We start from the raw sequence: 12,194 nt of genomic DNA, 5'->3' as shown, positions 1-12,194 counted from the left end.
TTTTTTTTTTAATTCGTAAAAAAATAAGTACAATGCATTGCAGTTAGTTATATACGTGCAATTATCAAAATACGTAAAAAAAAATGCAAAAAACCGATAAAAAAAAAAAGTACTTTCTTCGGAGTCCGATTTCGGCATCAAAAATTAAAAAATTTTACTAACTACAAACATTGCATGATAGAATAAGTCTAGACGAAGAGATTAAGCCCTGAAAAATCGCTCCAGCATTATTTTCTGACGTCTATTGAAGTTTTTACGAAAGGTGTTTTTTTTTCGAAAAAATGCGATATTTCGAAAAATTTTTAATATTTTTGGCTAAAAAAACAACTGAAGGTTTGTGAACCAAAAACTCAGAATTTGACCGAATACCAACTTAAAAATCTCAAAAAAAAAAAAGTTATTAACAAATTAAAAAAAGACGATTTTCGATGATTTTTTTTAAGTTTTCTCAGCAACTCAGCAACCACGCATTCAAATTATATTGAACGCGCGTCAATCGATAGGTTTTTTTAAGATCTACAACTTTGTCATTTAACTTTTCGGCATTGGAGGTCAACTTTTTTTTCAAACGCGAAAAAAGTGATTTTCGGACTTTCACGAATTTTTTAGGTTAACTCAGCCACTGAATAACCGAAAAAACAAAACGCTATGTTTCTTGAATCATTTTCTTCTATATCAACGTATTTTTTGTTTTCTGTTAACACTAATGTCAAATTTAACATTGAGCGTTCGTAGATTAATTGGCCTATTACAGTTACATGCACTCTGCGCTCTCACAACCGATCACCGACTCGCGTGGGCTCACATCTCGAACGGTAGACTGTTTTATCGTCCGAGAAGAATATAGTAACGAATAGTGGCCGCAAATTATATCAGACATGCATGGATTACTTCTTTGCTGTAATTCGATATTCTCGCAGTATGTAGGGAAAATGTAGCAACTCCTTGCCCATGCAAACAAGTAAGTATATCATGTATCATGTGAAACTCAGCTCTACGGCACCACAGTTGTACTTTGCACGCTTGCGTGCAAGGATAATGTACGTGTAATAAACATACGTGTGGCAGGGTCTCGATGCAGCGTCTAGTATTTAGTCTAGTGCGAGTCGTTGTCGAGCATCTCGGCTTTTTCGAACAAGTCAACAAAGTTTCACGAAAAGAGGCACCCAAAAAATAAATAGTTTACAAGCATTTTCTAGTGGTCGAACATCTCTGCTCAACGATGAGCGGTTGCAGAAAACCCGTTTAATGCGATTTTTCTGCTGAACAGAAAGTATATATTATGTACATATACGTGTACGTACAAAGACGAATCTGGCGTGCGATCACTCTCGCTCTCAGTTTGTGTGATTGTATGTGATATAGATATGTTCGCCAGTGCAATCGCGTCATAATGCCTGCAGTATCGACACCGACGGAAGCTACGCCTTTGCTGCAACGTGAGTTCATTTGATAACATATTTGCATGCAGTAAAAGTGCGTTATGTATATCTATAGGTACAACTTGTGCCGATAATAAATTTCCAGATCTTGCGTTCGAGCTTGAGAGAGAGAAAGAGAGAGAGAGAGTGAATGGTAAGAGAAATATCTTTTTTCTTCCCATTATTGTAAGTTCCGATATTCGAATAAGATGATAATAATATTACTGAGGCATTGTAAAAAGATATTGGGAAGTTTCATTAAAAAAGAAAATATTCTTCTTCTTTTGTTTCTGATAGAATTCTTCCTTTTTTTTCTTTTGTAGGTAAAAGGTTTTTAACTGCATACATGTAATTCATATGTTTCTATTGTTCAGTATGTTTTGTAAACTCTGGTTAAAAATAAATAAAAAATAAAATAAAAAAATAAACAAAAGAAAGTTGAATTTATTTGTCAATAAAGTGGGATATCGTAAAAATCAGATAAAAATTTAACTCAGCAAAGTTGTATTCGTTCAGTTTCTACTTACGTAATTATAATAACAAAATATTTTTATCAAGGTTGAACATTATCTACGAGATTATTTGGACATTGACGGGGTTGGCTTGATCTATGACATCATGAAAAATACTGTTGAATTTAAATTGCTTTTTTAACTTAATTATTTCATAACTTAAATATTTTATTTATAACTATGATAAATAAACCTTTAAATTTAGCACTTCAAGTCTGTCCGAGTTTTTGTTACTACTGCGTACAATGAGCATTTTTATTTTATGCATGTAGACTATATAATTATTACAACTATCAAAATCTTACGCCCAATCATCTGACTTCGAGTTTTTTAATCGCTTTGAAATAGTATTTTACATAACATACACAAAAAATAACAATAAAGTCCCACCAAATTGTTTGTTATTGACAAATTAATCGTGAAAATCCTATTTTTTTCAGTTTTTACTAAGTATTGGGAAAACTGTATGTCGTGTTGAGATATGTTCAATGTAAAAATCGTAGCCTGCTTAGTTACGTTGCAAATTGCAAAAACAAAAACAAAAAATGGCATTTTGTTATTATTAAATAGTAATTGTTGCAATTCCAAATACTCAAAATCAATCAAATGTAGTATCAGCCATGCGTAAGTAGTTAAAAAATAAAAATCAATTATCACTATATTCTCACGTACAGAGTAGAGCGTATCGAGGAGAGTGCAACCTTATGGATCGGTTTTACGACCCTCCAACCCAGCGAGCAGTCGTGGCCGAGCGGTTAAGGCGTCTGACTAGAAATCAGATTCCCTCTGGGAGCGTAGGTTCGAATCCTACCGACTGCGAATTTTTTTATCATTGTTACAATCAAGTTACGAAAAAATTATATTTTTTTGGTTTTTCATTTTTTTTTTCTAAAAATTATTACTTAATATTAACTTTTGCCTGCTTAACACAAGAACCTTGGATTTAAAAAAATGTTAGATGTATGCACTATTTACGGTGAATTTCAAAACACAATTATTTAACTGACAAATAAAACGGATGTCGACCAAATTCTAAATCTTCAGTATATAGTATAAATTTAAGTTTGGGAAAACTACATTAACTTTATCATACTTATATCAAATAATGAATTTCACAATGCTATATATAAAAATGCATCGTGTTTTCATCACTTATAAATTGACAATCATTCGCATTAAAAATATTTTAGTTTTTTAACCTTGAATTAATCAGTCCCAAACTAAAACTAATTTTTGTGTACTATAAAGTTATTTTTATAACAACTTACTGAATAGTTAAGGTTATTTGTGATCGAAGATGAAAAGGAAAAATTCTAAACGAAAATAATATCAAAGTATTATTTGATGTAACGAACAACAGGTCTCAATTTATCTATGGATATTCATACATGTAATCTCTGTTACTGACGAGCTACAGGACTTACGAGTATAAAATAATATAGTGATTCCCGGCCAGTGCGACTTTTTCGGGCAAGTACCTTTGTGTCTTTCACATGTGCTTTTTCACCACACAATGCTCCTCGAGGACGGCTTAGGCGACCTTCTCGTAGCATAATTACCTAATTTCCCTCTACCCCCCTCCCAGTAATGGGAGGCATCCCATCCCTCTTCCCTTCCTTCTCCAAAGTGCTAAGTGCTCATAGTAGTGCCCTTATTAAAGGAGCCGGACGTAGAGCACTATAATATAAAAAAAAAAAAATATAGTGATCTAGTCACCACTACATCCTATTTTCATTTCCGATTCTCCTACCTCAAAAGATTGATTGTCACGTGACTGAAGTCTTTTTAATAATTGTGTGATTGGTTGAAACAGGCCGAGTGTATTGTTTGGCGGGATTTTTTCAAGATAAATTGCATTAAATTGTAAAAAAAATTACAATGCAATAAATTTATCATAAAGATGTAATCAATAGTAACTTTACTGCATTTTTTAAATTACTTAAAAATAAATATTGAGCTTTATTTGATTACAGTTCGGACGAAATAAAATCACACCTAATTTTCGAATGTCCCTTACATTAATTATACTATGTTACATAAATTTTTATTGGAAAAAATACTTTTTGATCATCACTAAATTATTTTCATCACGAGCGCGTTTAACATAACTAGTAATATAGTGAGTTGCAAAACTAGATAATATATTGTCAGTAAATCTAACATAAAAAAGTGCTAAGTTGTTAAAGATGAAAGATCGTATTATGTGGCGGAGAGTCGAGATGGAGACGTATCCGTGAATTAATGTATCAACAACTAATAATTGCGTGGACCCGATGCGACGGCTGGCAAAGAAGTTCACATGACTCACAAAATGAAATCGAAGAAAGCGCGCACAAGCTGTTACTTATTCCGCTGCGAGTTATTATTGGTACGGCTTTCGTGGCTCAGCGTATAGGCAACCAGTTATGCGCTGGAGCGTACAATCCACCATCAGTTGTATCAGTGATTTTATGAGATTAAATAACGATTGGGTTAATCAAGGTATCAGCTGATTAACATGAATTTTATATTGACTGTTTCATTGATTTCGAATTAATAGTTTACGAACTTTATTCTTATTTGCTGTAACAAAGATACTGTGATTAGGCTTATGTAATTCCACAGTTATTTTGGGAACTGTAAGATAAGAAATATTGGAGACATAATTATAACAACACGGTAGATTTCCTTAAAAAAAAATTATAAAACAACAGTAACCATTCCAGAGAAAAACACGCTTCGTGAAAAGAATAGTGAGCTCAGTTTAAGTTTCTTGCAAAACTATTTTAATACAGGAAATTATTTGTAAGCTCTGTAAGCTATTGAAATTTTATGTTGGCTGAAGACAAAAATGTTTGAATGGTCCCCATTGTGCTACAGAAAGGTAATGCAATTTTTATGCTTCAAAAACTATCAAAGTTATAGTAGTTTTCGTACCTGGTTGGATGCGCACCAGGTGCGAACCCTATTATTTCTCTATTAAGGGTGCACAAAACGTCCAAATGTTAAAAAAATGCCCAAAGTAGGAAATGGTACATTTCCGCCCTCGGGTGGTTTTGGGAGGCTCGTAAAGGAGACTTTTCGAACGAGTTCCGGAAAACTGCTTTTTCGCCCAAGGAAGTACCAGCCTCCCAAAACCACCCGAGGGCGGAAATAGTAGTTTTCGTTGGATAAGTGCCATCGTCTCCGGGGATATTTTGCGGCCCAAGGGACCTGCGAAGCAGGACCCGAGGGACGTAAGGTAGCCATGGAGCGATAGCGCTTATGTGACCAATGCTATTTTTCCTACCGAGGGAACACCAGCTTCTCAAAAACGCCCGAGGTAGGAAAAGAGAATTTTAAGATCATAGTTAAAGTCGAGAATGGTAGTTTTCCTACGAGTTTGAAAAGTCTTTGTTTGCGAACCGAGAGGTTTGCGGCCCGAGCCGAAGGCGAGGTCCGTAACGAGGTTCGTAAAGGAGACTTTTCGAACGAGTATCGGAAAACTGTTTTATTGCCCGAGGAAGTACCAGCCTCCCAAAACCACCCGAGGGCGGAAAAGTTTATTTATGTAGTCTGATGTAAACTTCTGTTTTATTTAATTCTATTTACCTACAATCATGACATGTATAAACAAGTCCATATTGAGTAAAACTCCTTGCTACATACACGGCAAAGTCCAAAATATGTTAAATTTGAACAGCTACTACAAAACATTTATACGACTATAGTTTAAGGGAGTTCTATCGGTAAGGGAATTAACAATGAGAATTGGATGAAAATTTGTTTACACATGAATAAAGTTATAACAATCACACTGTCAAAATTTGAAGGCACGAGGGTTCCTACGAGCCTAGTAATTAATATTCATATTTAGCTAATTTTTACATGCAGGCTTATGGGCTGTCATCTTTTTAAGCACTTCTAACGCATTTACCTCGCTCATTAACAATGAAATGTAGATGAAAATTTTATAAAAAAATATCAAATGGTCGTATTTAATTTTATGAAACATCTCGAGAGTACCGGTGAGAGAAGAAATTTATTAATAAGGGAAGTAAAAACTACAAAAGGTTATGTTGTCACGAGAGAACGAGAAAGACAGACGACATACCAAATTATAGAGTCGCATCGCTTTGATTTGAGCGCAATTCCGAAATCGCGCCCCCAATGGGCACTTCAAGAATGATTGGTCTTGATTAGAAAAGGACAGTACTATAAATTGTAAATAGTGTATACTCTATACTATTAAAGTGTCTCGGGGACGAATGTAAGCAACATCCAGCGTCGATCAGAGTTCATAGCACAAAGGCAAAAACGAATTTCAAACAACTTTACTGTGCCCACAGTACAGAAGAGTCATGACTTATGATATGGGAAGCAACTCGCTCGATCGGTATACTTGCTGTGGGCAAAAGTAATCTTTCATGATGGCAGAATATAACTTTTCTCTTTCAATTTGCTATGAATTAAAAAAAATTTGGGCTCTACATATTCCTAACAGTACGTATCAGCTTAGCGGGCCTTTTTGTCATTTTATTAAAAAAAAACTTTTTAAATCATTAATAATAGAAATATACCAAAGTGAGGTAGTTGGTAAGATAGAAACTCTGACCGATATACTAAATGCTCGTACATTAAATGACTCGTCAATCGGAAGGTCACATGAAAAAACGTTCTTATGTCAAATTCTAGTCCAGACCACTCTTGGTAGGTGTCATCGGTCAAACCTTATTTTTAAAGTTTTTTGTTTGTTTATTTTCATGGCTTGGTAAACTTTAAAAATTTAAAACAATTTACAAAAATTTAATTTTCAATAAAAAATATACAAACAGAAATATTTTTAAAACTTTGAGCACCTAATTTCAATTTTCAGAGACGTTTAAAATTTTTTTAAAATTCCAGAAAAAAACCCTTTTTTGGAAGTAGTAATAAAAATATTTTTTCAAAAAATAAACATTTTTTACATTATCATGGGGATTTTTGAAGTTTTTAAAAGTGGTTAAACAAGTCCAAACAAATAAAAAAACTGCAATTTTTGTATTCTTCTGCTGTATTACTACGACGAACAGATGCGAAAATGGCTGCGTAAAGTCTCCATAATAGATTAAAACCGAGATAAAAACCTGTTTGAAGTAGAGCTTTTATTAAACCTTTGATGTATTTCTTTGTCATAGGAACAATATGGAACAACACCAAAAATCTCAGTTTTTAATTTCTTGGGATTGTTCCACTACTCTAAATTTTAAACTTTCAATTTTAAAAAAAATTTCTGTGTGTTCTTTGTCTAGAAGTGCATTTTTTTCAAAATTATTTTGCTTTCTATGCACTGAGAGAAAAAAATAATAAAAATTATAGAGAAATTCCAACCAAAATTATCATTCCGCACAGTAAATCGGATGCAAGTTTGCAAAAAAGGAAAAAGATATTATTTTTAAAAGTCTGTTTTATCTGTGACTTTACATATTATATGCAGTGGACGTATGTACCTGATGAGGGTAAGGATATTATATCCAAACGACCAAAGCGTCGACTTTTAGTTAAATAATAAAAAATTTTGACAGTACTGCCATTCGATGTATTATTTCAAAAAGTTAAAATTATGGTTAGAACAATAAAAATAATTATACTGGAACAGTAAACCTTAAAAGGATCGGTGAATAAATGTTACTTTCCCGTATAGAAATTTTGACTATTGTAATTATAATTTTTACTTTTCAAACCATAATTTTAACTGTTAAAAATAATAACTTTTTGCTTTTTTGCCAGCTTGCATCCAATTTACTGTGCAGAATGGTAATTTTTGCTGTAATTTCTCAATAATTTTTATTATTTTTGTTTTGAAATACAAATACCATTACATATGTACTTAGTCAAGCTTTATATTTAAACTATATTGACCATAATATCAAATAATTCTTTAAAACCGCTATCTCTACAAAAATTAATTTTTTGAGAAAAAAATTCATACGAACATTAGATTATAATATGTTTTCATTAGATCAGCTGAGCAGACAAAATGTAATCTGTATTTATTGAGCACGTAAATACTTTCCTATACATATCGTATATGATAATCGTGTGCTTTTCGTGTTTACGATACGCACTCATAAGAAATAATATGGATTATTATAAAATTTTTGTCGTGATAACTTGCAGTGTCGTTGAATTTATCCTGAGAGTGTGTAATCCTTACGCTAAGACCTGTACTTACAATTTCATCGTTACTATTATATAAAGATGTTACACAGAGATCCACAGATAAAAAAATAACAGAAAAATCAAAATTATAGGCTTAAGGACTTAAAATTCAACAACATCTGATTTAAAAAAAAAATCTTATTGTAAGATAGACACGTAAAACTTTAATTACTTAGTAGATGCTAAGCCAATGAGAGAAACATAAAAGTATCAACAAAAAAAATTAAGTGATTAAACTTGTAAGTACAGAGTAATAGAAGTAAAAGAAAGAAAAATACATTTTCAGATGTATAAGTTACAAAAAACAAATTTAAAAAAAGAAAACTGTAAAAGGTAACTGTAAAAAAATTAATATTTGTAAGAGATACAAATATACCAAACAATAGGTAAAATTTTTTACACAATCTCATGAACTTTACATCGATAAATACTCTATTACATAAGCCCTTAAGTTTCTTGAGTCACAACGAATAAATTAAGACAGCATGATGTATTTTGGATTTGTAAGCAATTAAAGTATCTGTCGTGTGATTGAACAGTTAAGAAAGCGTACGACTTGAAGTGTAAACACACATGTTTGTGGAAAACATGATGGATGCAAACTTTTAAATTATAAAAAATACTTTGTTAGTTTTAGCTTCACACACTTTGTCAAGAGTCTTAAGTAATTTTTGTGACAAAAATTTATTGCTACGAACAAATATTTATTGATCATACATAAAATAAAATTCATCCACAAACTTGATAGTGAGCATCAATAGCGTAAAACTGATCCGTTAAACTTTTGATCATAGTTCTAAACTAGTCAAGCTTAAACGTTCTCAGTCTCTTATATAATAATTAAAAAAATTTTAAAAAGACAAAAAAAGGAAAATCACATTGGAGTTCCAGAGCAGCAATAAGTAATTGATAATCGTATGACAAAGGAATTTTGCATCAATAATCACCACCCAATCTTATTCATCGATCAATCAATCATCCACGGTAAATCTCGACCTAAACGTCCAAATAATCTTGATGAGCTCAGATTTACCAAGTAAAACAATCAAAAAATCATCTGCACTTCCTTCCACAATACACTAGAAGCGTAATAACGTCTGCCTATCATATCACTGGATGAATGACAAGTAGTAGGTATCCCTGCAACTTAGTCACGAGACTAACGCATACGCCAACTTCCACAACGACTAAATAGAAATGACAATATACATGTACGTTGTGTATGCAAGCTTGAACGTCATGATATGCACGTGTAGTAAAGCAAACGAGCATATCAACACATGAACAATCGCTTACGAGTAAAGCTTTCAATGAAGGCGAGAGAGATAGAGGTAGAGGAAAAGAATGAGAAGGAGTAGGAGAAGTGGCACCGGCGATTACAATTTCACTCCTCCTACATAAGTACTACGAACGACCAGTTGAGCTTTCGCGCTTCAGTGACAGCAGCAACACACGACAAGTGATACCAACACTCTTTGCCGATGTGTATGGTTAACGAGACGATGACAGCTGCTGCGTTGTGTACTTAAACGCGGACGCATCTCTTTTTAGGTTTTTTTTTTTTTTTTTTTTTTCCCCTTTAATTCTCACTTCTTGTTGCGCTTGCTGTGGCGAAAAGTGAAGATTTGGCAAGGCTTCTCAGAGAAAACAGAGATCATTACAAAATGCAAGTTTTCGAATCAAGTGGATCGATAGTTTCCCGCTCGTCAGGTATTGTGATTCGAAAGCTTTTTTTTTTACATTGAATTTTCTTCTCTTTTGCTACACAATTGTCTTACAATTTGTTTATTGGATCCGTTTAATAAATAGTCATTTAAATTTTTACATCGTTTTTGACTTATATTAGAATTTGGCTTCTAAGAACTGCTGCTAAGATATGGTGTAAATATAGTCATTAGAGATTCTGCAAAATAGTAATGTATTAAAAAACGAGGTATAATATATAACTGAAGTTTAAATCGTTATCACTTTGCGTGTAAATAAGTAATTAATTATATTGAAATACGTTATTAAAAACAATCTATAAGAGTTATATACCATAAATTTTACAATTGAATTTTACATAGTAAAGGAATATGTTCTTATGCAAAATTTTTAACTGCAATTATTATTTACTGACCATTACTTAATGTGATTTGGAATTTCTTGTAACTCTATAAAGCTGGGTTTTTTTTCGATATTTTACATTTCCTACTTGATTTTTTGCAGCGATTGATAGATAGTAGTCGTAATGACTGGTTGATCTCATCTTACAAATTATTTTGATTATCAATCAGATATTGCTTCATTAATACCCAGGAAAATTATTGCAAGGAAATTATAAATTTGTTAAGATACGGAAAAAGAGATAAAATAATGAATTTCAAATATAATTCCTGAAAATGAATAAAAAAAATTTTTTCCAGACTGTTTTTACAGATAAAGGTGTCGTTATTAACACGAAATATTGCTAGACTAAAGTTGTTTTCTTAGCCATTAGCTCATACTGAAATATGTTATAGTATATTTCTACACTAAACGATATATTATTTTATCTGAATTTAAAAGTCTAAAAAGTCATACAATATACACTAGTTAATCCATAATCATCAAATTTTCTCTATTTTTCAAGTAGTGTAGAAGATAAATATCAATGTCTCAAAATATTTCTCTTAAAACAACTTGGACAGGTATGACTATTTAAGTATTTCAAAGGTTCAGACTGCCGCAAATTGAGTCTTAAAACTGTGTTTTAATCAACAAATACTAGAATGTCATTGAAAAAAAGTATGAAAAAAAAAAATTAAATGCACAAGACATTGCAGATAAATTAGAAGCAGGATAGTGCGAATTGAACAGTTTTCGAAGAAATCATTTACTAACAATCGTTTTCCTTTGTACTGCTAGCAGAAGAACAATTACAGTAATTAGGCAATAAAATACTTTAAACAAGTGTTGACTATTATTTTTTTAGCACGTAATAATAGATTTACGAGAAAACACAATTCACTCAAAATTTTTTTATTGAATGTTTTAGTTAAATCTTAAAAAGTGGAGACTGAATAAGCTGTTATAAAAAATAATTTGTTTGTGTAAATTTTAGTTATAAACCATATTACTACGTATACTAAACTTGAAAATTTTATAAATTACACATTTAAACTACTATTAACTTTATTATATTATCAAAATGAAAAAAAATTTCTCAGAGTTTTTTATCATATTTCTTCATTTACTTACATTTAGATAATTATTAAAATGTCGAAGCAAGCAATCACGTTCGTGCAAAAATACTGTAGAGAGTACGAGGTACGATAAACATTATTGCTTCGTAAGTATAGTGTCGTAAATTATATATCTATCAATCCAATTTGATCATTTTTAATCATTGATGCATGTACGTAATATTTTCTAAACTGCTTGAAATAATTTCTCACAAAATTAAAGAAATACAGATCAACAATATACAGGTCTGTTTTAAAGTATATTATATTTACGTATGTATTCATGTATGCATGTGCCAATTTAAATCTCCATGATCCTAGATAAGTTTCGCATTTTAATTGATCATTTATACAAGAATATTAGGATCAGAAAAATAAAAAAAATATAAAACTGTTAAACATTAGATTTTTGGATTTAATAAAATCTTCACTGGTTATAAAATTACTATTAGAGAATAGTGTATGATACAAAGAAACATCATTTTAATAAAAATGTACAATTTATATTAATTTATTATCATTATTCATAATTTATTATTATTAATTTATGATAAATTCTTTGTGCAGAAGTATCAAATAAAAAGTTTATGTAGAAAATAAAATTTTTTTTTCTATAGTAAATTTAAAAAATAAAATAGTTTTTGTGTTTTAAATAATGCAATGGCAGTGACGTCTTAAAAAAGCAGTTTTGCTCTATTTAATGGTTTAAAAATGTTATATTTTACACATTGCCTTTTAACATCTTATATTACGTCTAAGATAAACAAAAATATTATTTTATAATTAAAAAAGAATTTTCTATTGAATTTTAAGATCTATATTATTTGGTACAGTGATCTTGAAATCTGATTTACTTTGTCGTAATATCATTTTTCTTCAATAATCAGCTATTGAAAAAA

The 12,194-nt window shown here is 31.1% G+C and overlaps 1 protein-coding gene and 1 non-coding gene across 3 annotated transcripts in view; both read left to right on the top strand.

Annotated features, from left to right (window-relative positions):
• Positions 1-1,203: 1,203 nt before the first annotated feature.
• LOC106644316 (sodium-independent sulfate anion transporter) overlaps positions 1,204-12,194 on the top strand; it is a 50,399-nt gene continuing 39,408 nt past the window's right edge. The window contains exon 1 of one of the 2 annotated variants that reach the window (XM_014359764.2): positions 1,204-1,439. In XM_014359764.2, coding sequence (XP_014215250.2) covers positions 1,394-1,439 — 46 coding nt within the window. In that variant the 5' untranslated portion in view covers positions 1,204-1,393. Of the gene's footprint in view, positions 1,440-9,683; positions 9,803-12,194 lie in introns of those variants that run through there. The other variant, XM_023391493.2, reaches the window with a different exon arrangement.
• TRNAS-AGA (transfer RNA serine (anticodon AGA)) lies at positions 2,671-2,752 on the top strand. The gene has a single exon. It is a non-coding gene; the product is annotated as a tRNA-Ser (tRNA).

Source organism: Copidosoma floridanum, unplaced genomic scaffold, assembly GCF_036245765.1.
Source record: "Copidosoma floridanum isolate Cflo_tuat_1 unplaced genomic scaffold, Cflo_Japanese_pri ptg000011l, whole genome shotgun sequence".
Taxonomy (NCBI): domain Eukaryota; kingdom Metazoa; phylum Arthropoda; class Insecta; order Hymenoptera; family Encyrtidae; genus Copidosoma; species Copidosoma floridanum.
The sequence above is the reverse complement of the archived record's forward strand: the minus strand, read 5'-3'. Positions and strand labels throughout refer to the sequence as shown.